The sequence below is a fragment of the Neomonachus schauinslandi genome, chromosome 6 (assembly GCF_002201575.2).
Source record: "Neomonachus schauinslandi chromosome 6, ASM220157v2, whole genome shotgun sequence".
Lineage (NCBI taxonomy): Eukaryota > Metazoa > Chordata > Mammalia > Carnivora > Phocidae > Neomonachus > Neomonachus schauinslandi.
The window spans coordinates 119,655,871-119,676,963 of NC_058408.1; the positions used below are offsets into that span (position 1 = coordinate 119,655,871).

The following is a 21,093-nucleotide window of genomic DNA, read 5'->3' on the forward strand; positions in this document are numbered from 1 at the left end:
TTAGTAACTTCTGAGCTAACGACTTGGGAAGAGTAATTAATCAGAGCCATCCCTCTCAATTATTAATTTAGAATTGGAACAAACTTTCATCGCTTTCCTAATTTTTAAATGAACTTGAGGCAGCTCATCCAAACGTCCCATTAAGTGAAAGAAATTCATTTGTTTTCGAGATGTGACTCACAAGAAACAACAGAATAGCAGTTGCATGGGGAAGGGAAGAGACAGTAAAGAAAACGAAAAAGAAATCCCTCAGGAGAAAGGGATTGTGAAAGCTGAAAAATGGAAAACTTCCCTACTAAGAATTCCAAAATAATATGCAAGATTGGCGGGGGGAGGAACTTTCAAGGGCTCTTTTCAGTGTAATAACGATAAGGAAATTCAGCTCAGGAAATCCATGCCTTAAGAAAAGACAACTAAAACCATTCGACTTCAGCAAAACCCACTGCAAAGATGGCGGTGGGACGAAGCCCCTCTCCTCCCGCGGCCAAAGGTTCTCGCCTCGCATTTCCCACAAGCCCCTCCGCAAGGCCCCCGCTTGCCGAAACCTGCCGGGCCGGTCTCCCCCCACTGCGCACGCGCCGCACCACGTCACGTGCCCTCCCAGGGCTCAGCGGAGCTGGCAGGAGGGGCCTTGCCAGTTTCCGCCGCCGCGTCGCTTCGGGGCTCGAACGGCGGGTTCGCGCTGCCTCTGCCGCGGAGGCGTAGCCCGGGGTCGCGGGGCCGAGCGAGGGGCGCGCGGCGGCGCGGCCATGGGACTGCGCCGACCCCGGTGACAGCAGGGAGCCCAGCGGCTCGGGCCCTGAGCGCGTCTCCTCCGGGGGGCCTCGCCCTCTTGCTCGCAGGGCCGGGGCTCCTACTGCCGTTGCTGGCGCTGCTGCTGGCGGCGGCGGCGGCGGCCAGGATCATGTCGGGCCGCCGCTGCGCCGGCGGGGGCGCGGCCTGCGCGGGCGCGGCGGCCGAGGCCGTGGAGCCAGCCGCCCGCGAGCTGTTCGAAGCGTGCCGCAACGGGGACGTGGAGCGAGTCAAGAGGCTAGTGACCCCCGAGAAAGTGAACAGCCGCGACACGGCAGGCAGGAAATCCACCCCGCTCCACTTTGCCGCAGGTAACTGGGACCGACGTCGCCTGGCCTCGCCCTACACCCCACCTGCCCACCCTGGCTCTCAGGCCTGAAACCAAACACTGTGCTCCTCTGCCGCCAGCTGTTCCCCCCCCTAGGACTCCGGTGCTGGTCGTCTCGTTCTCATCGATTGGGGACCAAGGCGAGGACATAGGGCTAGGGGGCGAGCGTGCCCCACTCACTGGAATTTTTTTTTTTTTGCTTTGTTTTGTATCAACAATACCTGTACCAACTTCCGGTCTTGCTACTCCAAGAGCCTTACATACACAAGAAAGAGTAGGGGACGCAGTAGACTTTGTGGTTTGAAAGGCCAGTTATCTCCAAAATTTATCGTTCTTGCAAGTTCCACGATAACTGTATCAATTCTTTGGGTTAGGGTCTTAAAGGCCTTTGTAAAATACAAGGATGTAATTTAGGAGGAGTAGCTTAATTAGCCATTGACACATTAGTGTTAATGGGTTTATCAGGGTAGTCAGTCATTAGCAAGTTTCTGGAGAGGCTAGAACTGGAAATAGTCAAGTTTGGGTGAACTGAGATCTGACTTAGGGTGGGTGGGGGCGGGTCGTGGCTGCCACATACACACAAGTTGGGGTGGAAGGTGGTAGGATGAGAGGAAAAGATGGTGGAGGTACTTTAGGTTGGATCTGGAATTGAAATTGGGACGAACCTCGCCTCATTCTGAGAGATCGTTTGAATTACATTTCCTTTAATATTTACTAGGTTGACTTTATGATATAAAGGTATTTAGTTTAATTGAAGAATTTAAAAGAACTAGGAATGAAATAGTTTATTTCCATAAAGCATTTATACCTTTCACTTGGAGAAAAGATCATGACTATATTCGCAGGTGAGCTATGCATGATTGAAAATGGGAGTAGGTTCTCATACTTAACGATAATCATGGTTTTTTATTTTGTTTTACATGATTGTTTAAAGTAATTTTTTGAAAAAGCAGAAGGATACGTTTTAAAATGTTCCCTCCTTTTGGAGTAGAAATGATGGATGAGCAGAGAAAGAGTGTAAGAAAAATTTCCATGTTCACAGACATTGCCTTTACTTGATATGTTTGCTTTAACTTGTCCCTGTTTTAAAATCTAAATCCTACTAGAAGGTATGCTTTCTTTATCAGTTCCAACTTTGTTGGGTTCCTATTTGGGGAGCCTTTTTAAGAGGAAGGTTTGGTGGGAGAACTAGAAACAGCCTGTGGGCAGCAGAAAGGGAAAGGAGAAAAATACTGAAGTCAGATCTCACCTGTTTGCCATTTTGCCTAAAATTTTAGTGATCAGTGCTATCTTTTGTCAGCTAATTTGGATTGTCCTGTTTGGCCATGTAGTCAACATTTAAACAACCGATTTGGCAAATTGTCGTAACCAACTGATAAGTAATCCAAAGGGCAGTGTTACTTAGATTCTGTTCACTTGATCTGTGGGATAAAAATAGCCAAGCAAGATCTTAGTTGCTACCTTTCAAGAATTTGGTGTATTAATGAGTTCATATCTGAAAATAGTAATATTTAGAGGTTATGGGATTAGCTTCTTATTGTTCCTCCTCCACCATCCCACTCTCAGTTCTTTCCCAACATTTCAAAGTACTTTTTTACATGGATTTCATGTGGCTGTGACTGAAATGGAAAATTTGTTTTTGGAACCAGCCTGTCTCACTGTTTATCCAAATTATCTGGTAAGAGGTTATACAACTGAGAATTTAAGGTGTAAAAGGAGAGTAAGAAAATAAAAGTTGCTAATGGTGTACATTAAACCAGAGCATTAAAAGCCCTGCATTTAAACCCAGGCATATAAGAAACTTTTTTAAAAATTAGCTTTGTAAATTCAATCTGAGTTATTAATTAATGAGAGAACCTATTTTAATTTTTAAATAAATGTATCCAGCTGCATTTTCTCATATATGTGGAAAATAAATTTTATCATCTCTTGTAGACAGTGAGCTGTCACTCATGTTGGTGTGCATATAAACATGCCATTGGAAGCTCAGTGTAGGTGTGGGGACTGTGGAACTGCTTGATGAAGCAGTTCCTGGTGTTTGTACATCGTAGGGTAAGCTGTGGAGGGAAATTCTTTTTTTTTTTTTTTAACCAATTAAAGTTTGGCAGTTTTATGGGGATAGGACACATTTTTGTCTTTCTGTTTTGATTTCCAAGGAATAGGAATGAGATCTGTGCAGACTAAGGAAATGAATCATGATAGAACAGTTTAGGAAAAATTTGGTTTGTCTTCTGATCTAAAATATTTAGTTAAATTAAAAGAAGGGGCGCCTGGGTGGCTTAGTCGTTAAGTGTCGGCTAAGTGTCTGCCTTCGGCTCAGGTCATGGTCCCCTGGGATCGAGCTCCCTGCTCAGCAGGAAGCCTGCTTCTCCCTCTCACACTCCCCCTGCCTGTGTTCCCTCTCTAGCTGTCTCTCTCTGTCTGTCAAATAAATAAATAAAATCTTTAAAAAAAAAAAAAAGAATAGGCACTTGCTCCCAGTAGTTAACTCCCAAGGAGTTAAGTTCTTCTGTTAATGAAAAATAATCAACATAAATAGGAACTTTTTTTCTATTGGGTGCTTTTTACTCTTAAACTAGATTGCATTTCTTCTAGATAAATATGATTTAAGAAGCCATTTGGTTTGTTTGTTTGTTTTAAGATTTATTTATTTATTTTAGAGAGAGTGAGAGAGCTCAGGGTGGGGGGTGGCAGAGGGAGAGAAAGAATCTCAAGCAGGCTCTTCGCTGAGCTTCGATTCCGATGTGGGGCTCAGTCTCATGACCCTGAGATCATGACATGAGCCAGAATCAAGAGTTGGACACTTAACGGACTGAGCCACCCAGGCGCCCCTTCAGAAGCCATTTCTTATGAGAAAAATTGTTTCCTCTTCAGTCCCCCACCACACACAGAGGATATGAATGATTTTTTTTTGTAATACATCACAAAACCTGTAGAGGCAAGTTGATAGATAAGGAGGCTGCAAGTCTAATTTTGCCGAAAGCAATAGCATCTGAAATTCTTGACAGTATAATCCCCTAGAAAACAGCAGATTTCAGTAAAGGAGCTTGGTTCTCTGAATTTATTTCTGAAAAATAAAGAAGAGAGACAAAAACTTTGGGAGAAAGTCATGTTGTTTGTCATAGCCAAAGAAAGAAATATGTAGCATTCTCTAGAATCTTAGAATGGAGTTGGGGGTGGTGATAGAATTTCATGGCTTCGGTCTTTGGGGTGTGCAGAGAGGTATCACTCAGTAGAGAAATATGTAAAACATTTATTAGGTTTAAGGAATTCACATGTAGAGATGATGGAAAGAGATGAGGTACATATTTATATGTTATTAGACAATGACAAGTTGAAAAGAGCTTGTATTGTAGAGTTCTAGCTAAGCAAGGTAACACTTGTTTTGTATTTATATGCTACTCAGCTATCTACATTGGACTAAACCTGAATTTCAACTATTATATTCAGTTTTGTGTGAATTGCATGTAAAAGGGTTTTGGGGGGGTTGGTGTCTGTTTTTGTTTTTGTTTTAAAGATTTATTTATTTGAGAGGGAGATGGAAAGCGTGCTAGCAGAGGGGAGGGGCAGAGGGGGAGAGAGACAGAATCTCAAGCAGACTCCCCACTGGGTGCAGGGCTTGATCCCATGACCCTGCACTGAAATGAAGAGTCCAGCCGCCCAACCAGCTGAGCCACCCAGATGCCCCTGGTTTTGTTTTTTATTCAGAGGAGGGAAGTGGAATTAGAGCATCTGGAATTTATTATAAAAGCAACAGATAGAAAACTAGAGTCACTTTAGAGATGAAAGAAGACTACAGTTAGACAATGTGACTGTCTTCACATATGTAGAAGACAAGTATAAAAGTGAAGTGGATATTGGATATGAGTTGTGTGGCTTGGGCCATCAAAACCAGCGCCAGTAGGTGAAAGGTTACAAGGAGTCAGACTGCCTTTAATAATCTGTTCGACTGTGGAATCGGCTGGAAGTGTCCAAACAATGGTTGGAACATTGGCATCTTTCGGAGATGTTGTAGAAAGAGTGGGCAGTTGGACCAAATGGTCAGAATCTGGACTGGTATAAGAAAGTGGAATGTTTACCCCAAATGAATGTTCTAGCAAGTCAGCTACTGAAGATATAATAGCCTTTGTGATTGCCATTCATATCCTTTCCCAAAATGGTGCTGTTGAAGACCTCCAAAAACATCTCAATAGCATTTCTAATTTTGGCTATAGGCCAAAGCCATAATTATAGGAGATGCACAAAATGGACCCATATTCCTTACCTAGGACTAGAATTATAGATTGTTTCCAGGATTTGTTTTTGTTGTGGGAAATGATTAAACCCCACATCAGTAAAAAACCCCAATATCAAGTAAAGACCAGTCTAAGAATTCAGAATCTTTCTTGACTTACCAGATCTCCCAGTATATTACCAAGACTTGAGCTATACCTCTTTCTTCAGATCTTGTTGGACTTAGAGATTGACTTCAGTAATAACTAGTTTGGAGTATTTGTTTCAGTACTCCCCCATTCAAATTGTCAGGATTTGAACAACCCAGAGGCTATGGCACTCTTTTCCAGGTTTCTCCTAGTCTGACCAGAGAGGTAGTGTATCTGTCCCAGGTTGAGCTGAGCAAAACCTTATTCCTTGTATTCCTCATTCTAAAGAAATATGTATGGAAAATACCTTTTCTGGATCTTGGTAAACTAAAGTTAATAGTAAGTGAGAGGTTTAAAATGGCATCCCTCAGAAAAATCTGGTAAGAGTCCTGGCTGTCTAAGTCAAAGCTGAAGGCTTCTTGATTATACATTCCCAACTCCCAGACCACAAGAGCCTTCTCTGTCTCATGGTGTTTGTTGACGTTTTCTGTTTTAGAGCTTTTCCTTCTGACAAAACCCTGTGTGACACCAGCCTGGGCATCACTATCATTTCATATCGGACGGGTTATATCAATGGCCCATCCCACATTTGGACTGTAAAAAAAGGGGAGGTGGTGGCCCTCGGTGAAACTTCCTAAGAGGGGTTTTTCTGTTGTGACTTCCACTGCTCTTTGGAAGCCATTCAGATTAAATCATGTTTTAGTATAGTAGCAAAATAAGATGTTGTTAACAATAGTCATGGTTGGCAATAGTCCTGAAACTGATGACACCGAGATAGTAGTGAAATTTGGCAAGAAAAAAATTGAATAGACTCCTTAATGATCACAAATCATCAACTGCATATTCTCTTGTGAGGGCCATTTGCTTACTCTTCCAACAAAGTATTAGACAGTGTACTAAACAAATGTTTATCAAGTCCTGCTATATGCCAGGTACTGGCCTTGGCCAGTGAACAGAAATGAACAGGACAGGCGCCTGGGTGGCTCAGTTGGTTAAGCGACTGCCTTCGACTCAGGTCATGATCCTGGGGTCCCTGGATCGAGTCCCGCACCGGGCTCCCTGCTCAGCAGGGATCTGCTTCTCCCTCTGACCCTCCCCTCTCTCATGTGCTCTCTCTCTCTCTCATTCTCTCTCTCTCAAATAAATAAAATCTTTAAAAAGAAAAAAAAAGAAATGAACAGGACATAATACCTACCATTAAGTGACACAGTTTATTGATCAGCAAATTTACTTTCCAAATAAGCCTGTTTTGTTTTCCTGCCGGTGCTTTCTAGTGAATTCAAACTCAATGTATGATTTCATCAGTATTTTCAAATGTGGAACAGTATTTGAAGATGAGTCCTGTTCCACAATTATAAAATAGACTGCAGTGTACCTGAGCAGCCATAACTACTAACTTTAGGCTTCTGATACCTTTGTAAAGAGATCCTTAGGATTTGGAGATTGGCATTAACTCTAAGGATATGCCTTCTCATGTTTTACCTGGCCATGATTGGAATATATCCTGCAAAGCTTTTTTTTTTTTTTTTTTTTAATTTTTTAGAGTACTTACCAGAAGACTTTGAGCTGTTCTTGAGCCCATTAGAATGAGGATTTCATCGGGCGCCTGGGTGGCTCAGTTGGTTAAGCGACTGCCTTCGGCTCAGGTCATGATCCTGGAGTCCTGGGATCGAGTCCCTCATCAGGCTCCCTGCTCAGCAGGGAGTCTGCTTCTCCCTCTGACCTTCCCCCCGTCTCATGTGCTCTCTCTCTCTCTCTCTCTCAAATAAATAAATAAAATCTTAAAAAAAAAAAAAAAAAAGAATGAGGATTTCATCAAGGATTAGCCCTCAGAGCTTGAGAAGCATCTTAAATCTAAAGGTTTTGGGCGCCTGGGTGGCTCAGTTGGTTAAGTGTCTGCCTTCTGCTCAGGTCATGATCTCATGGTCCTGAGATCGAGCCCTGCATCTGGCTCCCTGCTCAGCAGGGAGTCTGCTTCTCCCTCTCTGTCTGTCCTGCTAGTGCTCTCTCACTCTTTCTCAAATAAATAAATCTTAAAAAAAAAATCTAAAGGTTTTGCCAAACTCCTAACAATAAAAGATTTTAAAATTTGAAATAGCTACTTACTGACCCCTCTAAATAATTTTTTTTCATGCCAAGAAGTGGCTTCAGACCTTCAAAAGCTCCAACTCTTCATTTAGTCTTTCAGGATAGCAACATGACCTCCACTCACATATTGTAGTCCTTACAATGCGACTTTAAAAACGTGCTGATTTTGAGGGTGCCTGGGTGGCTCAGTCTGCCTTTAGCTCAGATCATGATCTTGGGGTCCTGGAATTGGGCTCCCTGCTCAGCGGGGAGTCTGCTTCTCCCTCTCCCTCCGGCCCCCCAATTCTCTCCCTCTCTCTCTCAAATCTTAAAAAAAAAATAAAAAATAATTTTAAAAAAATAAATAAAAAGGTGCTGGTTTCTGCTGTCAGTCTCCATACAGGTTTCAGTGATCTTAATGGCTAGGGAATCATGTTGATACGAAGCTATTGAATTAGTCATCTGTGTCTCCGACTGTTGGTAACTATGTAGCTATAATTCCACCCATATCTTGTCCCCCGCTAAAACTTCAGTTTTAGTATTCAGTCTAGTATTCTTTCATACATGTCAGTATTGAGTCTCTTTAACTCTGGTTTTAAGCAAGCCTCTTCTCTTCCCAAATGATATTTTAACAAAAGGCTACTTCTTTTGTTAAAAAGAAGTGGCTCAGTCAGTTAAGTGTCAGCCTTCGGCTCGGTCATGATCCCAGGGTCCTGCTTCTCTCTCTCTCTCTCTCAAATAAATAAATAAAATCTTAAAAAAAAAAAAAAAGGCTGCTACTTGACCTGTCTTCAGCTAGATCACCAATCCTTCAGAACAGGTGTCTTCCTAATTGACACTATCTGTTGCAACAACCACATGTTCAACTAAAGTTATTTCTATGCCCACCTCACCTTTTTTGAGAAGTTAGCCTGTGAGTCTCCATTTTGATTACTTCATATGTGTTGATTACCACTGAAAAATAGTGATCCTTCTAAAAGTGCTTGGGCACATCGAGTAACTTTCCAAAAGAAGAGGTACTTTTACTAATTTTTCTTTATTCTGATTACTTTTCTCTTACTCTCCAGATCAAGAATTCTTTTCCAAAAGTATTTCTTCGTCCATGTGGGTACTGAATGGCTGGGGTAGCAGAAGCATTAATTGGGGCAACTGTGGATGACTTACTTGGAGAGGACAGTAAGATCAGTGATGCCCAGGCAGAGATAAGGAAGACTCAAGTCAGAGCATAGTGGCAAGAGATTTGGCCTTTTCCTCAGACTTTTCCTTCTTGGCTTCTGCAGTGTCATTCTTGCTTAATTTTACTTCTCAGTCTCCTTTTCTCATATTATGATGTATTAACTCAGCAAATATCAATAAATTGCTATGTGCCACACAGTATGAAGGACACTGGGACTGTAATGATAAACTAAGAGAGACTGGTTCTGGCCTTTTATGGAACTTAAGAGTCCAGGAGATAAGTAAATAGTAAATTCAAATTTTAGTAAATGCCAGTGGACATTGCTGTGAACAACAAAGACAAAAACCTCCATTTTTCTGCAGCTTGCATTCTAGTGGAGAAGAGGGGGAGACCAAGGAAACAGAACGTTAAGATAGGAAGTAATACAGGTGAGTAGAATGGACTGCTTTAGGGAGGATGGTCAAGGATGGTCTCCTTAAAGTGGCGACATTTCAACAGATTAAACAATAAGCAGAAGGAATGAATAGTGAGGGATGGCTACAGTGAGTAGTGAGAAGTGCAGAGAAGAAAGAGGAGCAGCCCAAGCAGAAGGGCAGCATGTACCAAGTCCCTGAAGTAATGTTGGCATACTTGATAAGCTGAAAGAAAGCTGGGTCACAGCTTGGAAACTGAAGAGTGGCATGAAATGAAGTTAGAGAAGTAGGTAAGAGCTAGTTCATGCAGCATGCCTTGTAGGACACAGTAGAGTGAATTTTATTCTGTGAGCAGTACTAGGAAGCCAGGGAACTATTTTAAAGAAATATTATATCACTGGGGCACCTGGGTGGCTCAGTCATTAAGCGTTTGCATTCAGCTCAGATCATGATCCCGGGGTCCTGGGATCGAGCCCCTCATCGGGCTCCCTGCTCAGCGGGGAGCCTGCTTCTCCCTCTCCCACTCCCCCTGCTTGTGTTCCCTCTCTCGCTCGCTCTCTGTCAAATAAATAAAATCTTAAAAAAAAAAAAAAAGAAATATATCATTGATAATATAATATTGGTACATATTATATCACGGTTTAAATAATTTAAATAACAATGATTATTTATTTGTTTTCTGGTGGAGGTTTTTTTGGGTTTTTTTGGTTTTTTGGTTTTTTGTTTTTTATGTAGGCTCCATTCCCAGTGTGGGGCCCAACCTGGGGCCTGAACTCACGACACCGAGATCAAGACCTGAGCTGAGATCAAAAGTCGGAGTCTTAATTGACTGAGCCACCTGGGCACTCCATGATGATTGGGGTTTTTTTTTGTTTTTTTGGTTTTTTTAAGATTTTATTTATTTGAAAGAGAGAGAGAGCACAAGGAGGGAGAGGGAAAAGCAGGCTCTCCACTGAGTAGGGAGCCCGACATGGGGCTCGATCCCAGGACTCTGGGATCATGACCTGAGCCAAAGGCAGCTGCTTAACCAGCTGAGCCAGCCAGGCGCCCCATCCGTGATGATTGTTTTTTAAAGGTCACTGGGAATAGAACTGGAGAGGCCCAATTAGACTATTGAAATAGTTCAGGCTGGAGACAGTAGTGGTTGGGTCAGAGCAAGGGTCATTGGAAATGAAGAGAAGTTTGGGAACATGTTGAGTTTGAGATGCCTTTGAAATATCCAGGTGGAGATATGTCCAGTAAACTGTCTGGAATTCAGCTGAAGAGTCTAGCTAGACTGGAGATTTAAATTTGGAGGTTGTGTATCTAAATGGTACTTAATGCTATAGGAGTAGATGAGATCATCTAAGAAGGGAAAAACGGATAGAGAACTGAGTCTGGAGGAATGCTGACATTTAGAAATTGGGTGGAGGAGGCAAGATGGCCTCAGGCAGATAGGACTGCCCAAGACTTGAACTCTTCCTCTTCTGCCACAAACCTATTTTGTCTTCAGCCTTCCCATCTAAGTTGATGCCAGCTCCACCCCTTTATCTCTCAGTCGAAAAACTTTAGTGTCCTCCATTAAATGTCATCCATCTCTCACTCTCACCTTTTCACCCCTACTCTCACCCCACATCCAATCCATGAGAAACTATGCTGGCTCTACCTTCAGAGTATCCAGAATCTGCCCTATTACCCTGACAGTTGCCACCAGATTCTTAGAGTGGTCCTCGAGCCTATATATCTGGCCCTCATTACTTCTGACCTCATCTCCTACTTTGCTGCTGCTTTCTCACTCAGCTCCAGTCACTCTGGCCCTACTGTTGGCAATTAGGCTAACTCCCTGTCTTTCAAGTCTTTGATCAAATGTTACCATCTCAACACCACCTATGGTGACCTCCCTATTCAACTTTATAACCCACCTCCATACACACACACAGATCACTCTCCTTATTCTGCTCTCTTTCCTATAACATTCTAGCATATTTATTTTTTGCATTTATTGCTCATCTCCCCCCATCTCCACAGAATAGAAGTTCCTCAAAGGCAGGGATTTGGTCTCTTGTTCACTAGCATGTCCCAGGCACCAAGAAAAGTATCTGCCAGATATTCCCTGACCATTTGTTAAATGAATGGATGAGACAGGAGGAAAACCAGGAGTGTGTGATGAAATGGAAATTTTTAGAGAGGCTGTTTCAGCAAGGAAGAGAGTACTTAGTTGCCAAATGTTGATGAGGGGTCTGGTCAAATGACAAATATATGTCCCTTGGATTTGGTAACATGGAGGTTTTAAATGACCTTGATGAAAGCAGTTATTAAGGAAGAAGCAGAAGCCAGACTGGATTTGGAAGAAGTGTGAATAGGAGATAGAATTGGTGACAGCCTTTAGAGATTGATTATGCAGGGGAGCAGAGAAATGGAAATTTGAGTTTAGGGAAAATATTGTTCATAAAATGAAAGATGTAGAACATGTTTACATACTGTCAAGAATGATCTAGTAGAAAGAGAGAGGTTATTGGGAGTGGGGAGAGAACAGAGACCTCGAGAAGGTAAGGGACTAAGGTGCAAGATGAAAAGTGATGGATCTTTGGTAGAAAGTACACCTCTTTCAACAAAATGGATAGAAAACTAGTGCTTTGTAGTCAGCCTCATTTATTTTCACACATGGCTTCAAATGCCATCTTGATGGTCACAGCTCTAGCTCATACTGGTTTCCTGAGTTCCAGATCTGCAGAACTTTCTACGTGGTATTTGATCCACAGGCACCTCACAAAGCATTTCCAAAACCAAATCATCTTAACTCACAGAACCTGTTTTGTTTCTCAGAGATCTGATTGTCACCCCCATTCCTTCTCTGTCCCGAAATTAAAGTCACCAGATGCTGTCAGTTTTCTCTTTTTAGTTACTTCTGGCAACATTGTGTACAGTAGCAAAAAATTAGTAACAACTATCCATGAGAAAGGAACTACAGATCTCCAATTGATGATAGTTTGACTTACGATTGTACAATTTTACAGTGGTGCAAAAGTGGTATGCATTCAGTAGAATCCATACGTCAAATTTTGAATTTCGATCTTTTCCTGGGCTGGCACTATGCGGTACAGTACTCATGATGCTGGGCAGGGGCATTGACCTGTAGCTTCAGTCAGCCATGCAGTCGCAAGGGTAAACAACCAGTTCACTTAAAGTAATCCTGTGCAACCATTATGTTACTCTTTCAGTATAGTATCCAATCAATTACAGGAGACACCCAACACTATTATAAAATAGGCTTTGTGTTAAATGATTTAGCCCAGTTGTAGGGCAATATATGTGTCCTGAGCACATTTAAGGTGGGCTAGGCTAAGCTATGATTGATGTTCAGTGGGTTAGGTGTATTAAGTGCATTTTTTACTTAAGAATATTTTCATTTTAATGGGTTTATCAGGATATAACCCCATCAGAAGTTGAGGAAGATCTGTAGTTAAATTACGATACTTCCAACAAATAAAATAGGTACTGATAGGAGTTGATTTCTGGGATATTATTAGATTTTTTTTTAAAAAAAGATACAGAGCAGTGGTTTGTTTGTTGTTGTTGTTTTTAAACACTACTAGGTATTTGCTTGTTCTTCAGTAACCTCTTAAAATGTATAGCAGTATTTTTCGTACTATTTCTAAGAGATGCCTCAGCAATACAGGGATAATTTTCTTTGGGTCTTTGTGAGGGGCTTTTGAAGGATTCACCCTGAATTGTATCATTACACTGAATTCAGTTAATTTGCAACTCTGTGAGTGCCAGTTATGTACCAGGCATTGGGTATTTTTGCAGTGATCATGCCATATATTGGAATTTTATAAAATTTCGTTAGGAATTGTTAGCTCAAAAAGGTATATGCACACCCCTGTTCGTTGCAGTGTTATTTACAATAGTCAAGACCTGAAGCAGCCTAAGTGTCAATTGATGGATGAATGGATGAAAGAAATGTGATATATGTATATATTTATAATGGAATATTTAAACCACAAGAGTGGGGGCTCCTGGGTGGCTCAGTCGGTTAAGCATCTGCCTTCGGCTCAGGTCATGATCCCAGGGTCCTGGGATCGAGCCCCGAATCGGGCTCCCTGCTCCGCGGGAAGCCTGCTTCTCCCTCTCCCACTCCCCCTACTTGTGTTCCCTCTCTCGCTGTGTCTCTCTCTGTCAAATAAATAAATAAAATCTTTAAAAAAATAAAAATAAAATAAAATAAAATAAACCACAAGAGTGAAATACTGCCATTTGTGACACGGATTGACCTTGAGCACATAATGCTAACTAAAAGAAAGAAATATTGTAATTTCACTTATATGTGGAATCTTATAAAACAAAACAAAAACCCAAACTCATAGATAGAACAGATTGGTGGTTGCCAGAAGTAGGGGATGGGGATGGTGCATGGGTAAAGGTGGTCCAAAGATACAAGCTTCCAATTACAAAAATAAGTGCTGTGGATGTAATGTACAGTATGGTGACTATAGTTAATCACTGTATATTTGAAAGTTGCTAAGGGATGAGAGATTAGATCTTAAAAGTTCTCATCATAAGAAAATTTGTAATTATGTGTGGTGACGGATGTTAACTAGACTTACTGTGATCGTTTGACAACATATATAAATATTGAATTATTATATTGTATGCCTGAAACTAATATGTTTTATGTCAATTATATCTCAGATTTTTTTAAGGACAGAAAATGACTCTATTAAAATCTGCTGCCTGAAAACAGTGTTAAAAAACACTATTCACTATTCCATAGACAAAATCCAGATGCTACCTTAGCATGACATATAAAAGGTTCTTCCTCATCTGGCATCTGCCTAATTGGCATTCTGTATCCTATTAGGAATGATTTGCTCTTTCATGTTCCATGCCTGTGTACATTTTGTCTCTTCTGCTTGTGCTCTTCCCTTATTCCGATCCTTCCCCTCATTTTTCCTCTCCCTATTCTCCTAATGACCCCTTAATTCTTCTGTAAGCCTTCAGCTCAGATGTCATTGCTGGAATCTCCTTGGGTAGTCCTTCTTAGTCTCTACTTTCCCCCAATTTGGGTATTCCCTTCTTTGGACTCTAGTAACATTTTATATATACCTCTATTATGGCAGTCATATTGTATTGAAATTCTTGGCTCTTCTTGTTTCTCCCTGTCTTAAATTGTGAACTGTTTGAGAATAAGGAGAATCAGAGATACAAAGATACTCATTTTTGTGACATGGAGCCTAAAATATTAAAAGAAAACATAGAATCCAGTTAATCTTTGCAGCCATCTAATTCTTCATCAGCTGCAACTAGGCCAGCCCCGGGCATACACCTTAAAAGCATTCTACCGCTGCTTTCTCATTCAGCTCCCACTGTGGTCTTAGAAGAACTAGTATTCAGCCTTGGTGGTTTTAAGAATATTGGGGTAAAACTTTAGATGAGTGAGAAGGGTCTTCTGTCTCTCCCAGCACAAAGGTATACCTCCCCATCTGCTTTAACATATGCCTGAAATTCTTTTCATTTCATTTTTTTAGCTGTAAAAAGGTTTTAAGTGCTGTTATGTGAGAATGAGAATGGTAAGAGATTGAAATTCATTGGTACTAAATCCGTAAACCATTATAAATGAGTTGTAGGACTTTTTCGTTTTGTTAGATATGGGGGCAGTTATAGCAGAACTGTGGGACATGGTTTTCTAAAGGAGGCCTCCTACCTAGAAAGAAGTTGCTTGTGTTGTGCATGTGACAAAGTAGGGGCTCCTTTGAAGACACCTGACGTCACACCTTTGCCTAGGATCACTTTTATCTTCCACTGCATAGACAAATATAAACTGTAAGCAGATTTCTTTTGTTGCTATCTCATAGTCCCCCAATTTAGTGGAACCATTTTATGAGATAGATGTGGGAAAGGGATTCTGTAGCAAGAGTTACTTAGCACATCTGAAAATGTATGCACTCTAGGGCGCCTGGGTGGCTCAGTTGGTTAAGCGACTGCCTTCGGCTCAGGTCATGATCCTGGAGTCCCGGGATCGGGTCCCACATCGGGCTCCCTGCTCGGCGGGGAGTCTGCTTCTCCCTCTGACCCTCCCCCCCTCATGTTCTCTCTCTCTCATTCTCTCTCTCTCTCTCAAATAAATAAATAAAATCTTTAAAAAAAAAAAAAGAAAATGTATGCACTCTAAATATGCAGAACTCCATATTTGCAATTAGAAATGCTCTTCTAGAGTGGAAAACATTTGAATGTTGGGCTTTCGGCCACCTATTTCATAACCATTCTCTGAAGCTGGTAGTACAGTTGACCCTTGAACAACGTGAAGGTTGGGGTGTTGACCCCCCTGTGCAGTCAGAAATCTGCATATAACTTTCGACTCTCCCAAAATTTAACCACTAACAGCCTATTGTTGACCATAGAAGCCTTACTGATAATATAAACAGTCAAGTAATACATATTTTGTATATTATATTTACTGTATACTGTATTCTTACAATAATAACGAAGAGAAAATACATTTACAGAACTGTAAAAAATCTGCTTATAAGTGGACCCATGCATTTCAGACCCATGTTGTTCAAGGATCAACTGTATTACTTAAACTGTTAGACCCTTGGCTTTCTCGTTAAGATTAGTGATATATTCCAGATCCTCTTTTCATCAGTTATTTTTTGAATTGTTGAATCTTTTGTTATTCTTCATCCAAAGACATTTTAGCATGGCTAGAACTTAGCGACACTAATTAATATATTTTCTTTGGCGAACTTAAATGTGGATAATTTGCTTTCTTCTAGGTTTTGGGCGGAAAGATGTAGTTGAATATTTGCTTCAGAATGGTGCAAATGTCCAAGCACGTGATGATGGCGGGCTTATTCCTCTTCATAATGCATGTTCTTTTGGTCATGCTGAAGTAGTCAGTCTCCTTTTGCGACATGGTGCAGACCCAAATGCTCGTGATAATTGGAATTATACCCCCCTCCATGAAGCTGCAATTAAAGGAAAGATTGATGTTTGCATCGGTAAGACTATTTACTTTCCTGAATTTTCCTGAAACAGTTTGTAACTATTCTAAGTCTAAATTGAATTCATTTGTTAATATGATCAAATTCTGCCAAGCTGAATTTAAATACTAAAGAACACTTTGTGATTTAATCTAACCATTATTTACTGAGTGTCTGTTTTTATATGGTACTAAGCTTAAGTTCTTTAAAGAAGAGAATACAAAATTCCTGTTCTCTAGAAATTTAGATTTCTTCTGAGAGAGTAAGACACATGAAGAACCAGGTAAAGTCATGGTGGACGTGAACAGGAAGTGTTAGAGGGAACTGATTACAGTGACTTGGTTGGAGTCAAGTTGCTTCCTCCTGGAGTCTTTCCAGGAAGTAGTGGGAGAAAGATTGAAAAGGTAGGTAGACTTCTTTAAAAGAGCTTTGAATTCCAGGTTAGGGAGCTTGATATTTTTATGTAGGTAGTATGGAATCACTGAAGACTTCTAAGGAAACAGTCTGATCAGAGTAGCATATTTTCAAAAGAATGATCTGATAGGGGGCTAGATTGAATAGATGGCATCAGAGAGACCAGCTAGGAAGCTGTAGAATAACCCAGATGAGAAATGATGAGGGCATGAAGTAGGGCTTACAGAAACATTTGAAGGACGAATTATCAGTCATTTAGAATGCTTTAACAAATGATAGAGAATTTCCTGACAGGTTGATCACTGACAAAAGTATCATTGAAAAGGTTGCTTATTTGAGAGTTTTCATTAATCTGGTATTGACTTTTCTGAGCCTACCAGTCAGGGACTCCCTGGTAGTAAGCAGGACTCTGCTTACCTTAGCTCTATTTCCTGATGCAAAACAGGGGCAGTTGAAATCCTGGAGACCGATAGAAAACCAACTGTGTGCATTAGGAAAAGTCCAGGTGCTCTAAGCTGGACTTAACTGTTCTCCCCTCATCCCAATGCCCCAAATCACTCTTTATACTGGTCAAGTTAGTTCAAGTTAGGTCATTTATAAAGATACACATTACCTAGTAACCTCTGCCCAATTCTCCTTTCCTGTGTGTTATCTAAGTTGCTACTCCCTCTGCTCATAGTCCTTTTCTAGTTCCTGAGTCTCAGGCATATAAATAATCAGCCTTAATAATAATGTAGGGTTGGGGCGCCTGGGTGGCTCAGTTGGTTAAGCGACTGCCTTCGGCTCAGGTCATGATCCTGGAGTCCCGGGATCGAGTCCCGCATCGGGCTCCCTGCTCGGCGGGGGGTCTGCTTCTCCCTCTGACCCTCTTCCCTCTCGTGCTCTCTGTCTCTCATTCTCTCTCTCTCAAATAAATAAATAAAAATCTTAAAAAAAAAAAAATAATAATAATAATAATAATGTAGGGTTTTCCAAATATAGTTATAGGTCTTCACTGTCCAATATGGTAGCTGAGGACTTGTAATATGGCTATTTTGAATTGAGATGTACTTTTTACAAACCGGATTTCAGAGATTTACTTTGGGGAAAAAAAAAAAAGGAATGCAAAAATCTCAATTTTATATTGATTACAATATAAGTAAAATACTGAAATGGTGGTATTTTGGGTATATTGGGCTAAGTAAAACGTGTTTAGAATAACTTAACCTGTTACTTTTTATTTTTTTAATGTGGCTACTAGAAAATTTTAAATTACATATATGGCTCACATGTTATTTCTATCGGCCAGCACTATTACAGGTAGTAGTAGAGTGGAATGAATATAACCCTGTCAAAGAACAGGAGGTAGGCTCCCCTTTCTGCATGTTACTTGCCTGTCTTTCCCCAGCACCTTATTTATAGAGTGTGCTAGAATATCCTTATATAACAAATAACAATACAGAATATAGCACAAGTCTTTTTTTATGTGCTCTAGGATGTAATGTAACGGTTTTGATTTGGGGTTTGTTAATCCTACAGAGAGTATTTTTTTCTTTTTTGAAGAATTTACCTGTGTGATTTTATTTTTCTTTTTTAATTCTATAGATCCCTATTCCTGGGCTATCCGTAGCTTTAGAAATTCCATTTTTGTTATGATAGGACAGTCTAACATAGACAGTCGTTCATTTGGAATGAGAGAACAAGCTTTCAAGCAAACTAGCCTTTTATTTCCTTATATACTTTTATCTCCTTAGTCACAAAGCAAAGGAAACCTGACATTGAGCTTAGGGGACATTTATTTAACGTGTCTTGTACATTAAATAATGCAATATTTTATACAATCTTATCTTTAAAATATAACATTTAGCATGCTATCAGGATATGAAAGGTCTTTAACTCAAAGACTTCTGGACCAGAATTTTTGAGAAGATGATTTACTAAAATCAGATTGTCATGATTACCATTTTGAAAGGTAGTGTTGCTCTGTTGCAGTGCTCTTACAGCATGGAGCTGAGCCAACCATCCGGAATACAGATGGAAGGACAGCATTAGATTTAGCAGACCCGTCTGCCAAAGCAGTGCTGACCGGTAAGTCTATGTACTCATTGGGTATTCTAGGAAGAATATAAAGAATTGAGCTTGCTAGGTAGACGGTCTGCTTCCTGTAGTTAATGACTTCAGCTAGATTTTCAAAATACTATCAATTCAGTTGTTACTCTTTTCTACATCTGGACAATTGGCATTTGATTCTTGTCTAAGAAAAGTAAAACTTCTCTTTTTTCTTTTTAAATTGGTGTTTAGATTTGTGCTTCCTGCCTTATTTCGGTCAGGGGTAATAGATTATTGTGTGTTACTACCATGTCTTCAGGATGTTCTTTAAATGTCCCTGACTTTTCCAAGCAAAAATAAACAATTGGGACTACATCAAAATAAAAAGCTTTTGCACAGAGAAGGAAACAGTCAACAAACTAAAAGGCACCCTACAGAATGGGAGAAGATATTTGTAAATGACATCTCTAATAAAGGATTGGTATCCAAAATATATAAAGACCTTAGAAAAATCAACACCCAAAAAACAAATAATCCGATTAAAAAATGGGCCGAAGACATGCACAGATATTTCTCCCAAAAGACATATAGATGGCCAACAGACACATGAAAAGATGCTCAACATTGGGGCACCTGGATGGCTCAGTCATTTAGCCTCCAACTCTTGATTTCAGCTCAGGTCATGATCTCAGGGTCATGAGATCGAGCCCTGCATCAGACTCCATGCCCAGCATGGATTCTCTCTCTGCCTTTCCCTCTGCTCCTCCCCACCCCACTCCTGTGCGCACACGCGTTCGTTCTCTCTCTCTCAAAAAAAAGATGCTCAACATCACTTATCATGAGGGAAATGCAAATCAAAACTACAATGAGCTATCCCCTTACACCTGACAGAATGGCTAAGATCGACACAAGAAACAACAGGTGTTGGTGGGGATGTAGAGAAAAAGGAACCCTTGTGCACTGTTGGTGGGAATGCAAACTGGTGCAGCCACTATGGAAAGCAGTATGGAGGTTCCTCAGAAAGTTAAAAATAGAACTACCCGACGATCCAGGAATTGCACTACTGGGTATTTAACCAAAGAATACAAAAACACTCATTCAAAGGGATACATGCACCCTGATGTTTATAAAAGCAGCATTATTTACAATAGCCAAGATACGGAAGCAGCCCAAGTATCCATCCATAGATAAATGGGTAAAAAAGATGTGGTATATATACACAATGGAATATTACTCAGACATAAAACGATGAATTCTTGCCATTTGCAACAACATGGATAGAGCTAGAGAGTATATGCTAAGTGAAATAAGTCAGTTAGAGAAAGACAAGTGCCATATGATTTCACTCTTGTGAGGAATTTAAGAAACAAAAAAAAACAAGCAAAGAGGGAAAAAAGAGAAACCAAGAAATAGACTCTTAACTATAGAGAACAAAACTGATGGTTAACAGGGAGGTGGGTGGGAAGATGGGTGAAATAGGTGATGAGGATTAAGGAGTGTACTTGTGATGAGCACCTGGTGATTAAAAAAAAAAGGAAAGTAGCTTAAAATATTTGAAATCTCAGAAATTAATGTGCCCAGTGAGTAGGTTTATGAAACATCTCCTTTTGAAATCAGAGAATTGATATTTCCAAGCTAGAACTGCCTAAAAATGCTACTTTTCTAAGCATTGCAGTTCTGATAAAAATTTTTTGTAATGTATATGGTTTTATGATAAGGTTTTATATAGACTGTCAGTTTTAAAAAGTAAAATATTTTAAAATCTAAAAAGAAAATAAATGTCCCTGAGTTTTCCAGATAACATGTTTTACCCCTTTATATACTATTTTTTTAATGTGTTTTAATCTTCTTTTTTTTTTTTTTTTTTTTTTTAATGAAAACCTTTCAAAAAGCTCTAACCGTTATCTTTTCTAAACAGTGGATTCTGGTCATACCAGTTTCAGTACCTTGAAGCATGTCAGTTAATGTTCTCTCATAACATATTCATGTCTTTGGAACCTATTAACATGTATAAGGCTTAGTCTCAGGTTCATTTTAGACTGTCAAGATTTTTGGATGGTAGTATCCACTTCACATGTTTCTTCCTCATCAGAGTGTTCCTCTTGAAAAGCTCTCTGCCATATTGTTTTCTGGATTCTTATCTGTGTGATCACCATTAGAATCATGTCTGATCTAATAGTCAAGAGCCTGAGGGGTTCTGCTATGAGCTCTTGTGCTTGGACTTTGTGATATTTCTTCTGGTATTACCAGGAAAATTTAGACCAGTCCCCAAAGAGGTTCTAGAAAAGTGAGCTGTTATTGAAACTCTCACTTCTGTGTTCATTTCCCCCTTCACTATACCATTTTATTCCCTGCTTTTCTCTTTTTAAAAAACCTTGGGGCTCAAAGAATCCTTGCATTAGCAATCTGTATATATTTGTATTGTGGACAGCAGTTTGGATTTTATTCAGCAAATCAATAAACACTGTCCGTGACATTAAATTATGTTAATTTAAGTTGTATTCATTTTAAAGTTTTGTTTGTATGCATTTGTAAATATGGAAGCTAAGCT

At 40.2% G+C, this 21,093-nt stretch overlaps 1 protein-coding gene across 2 annotated transcripts in view; it reads left to right on the forward strand.

Moving 5' to 3' along the window:
• Window positions 1–786: 786 nt before the first annotated feature.
• The window catches only part of TNKS2 (tankyrase 2), a 67,861-nt gene continuing 47,554 nt past the window's right edge, over window positions 787–21,093 (forward strand). The window contains exons 1-3 of one of the 2 annotated variants that reach the window (XM_021699497.1): window positions 787–1,103; window positions 15,894–16,118; window positions 18,486–18,581. In XM_021699497.1, coding sequence (XP_021555172.1) covers window positions 905–1,103; window positions 15,894–16,118; window positions 18,486–18,581 — 520 coding nt within the window. In that variant the 5' untranslated portion in view covers window positions 787–904. The remainder of the gene's footprint in view (window positions 1,104–15,893; window positions 16,119–18,485; window positions 18,582–21,093) is intronic. The other variant, XM_044916106.1, reaches the window with a different exon arrangement.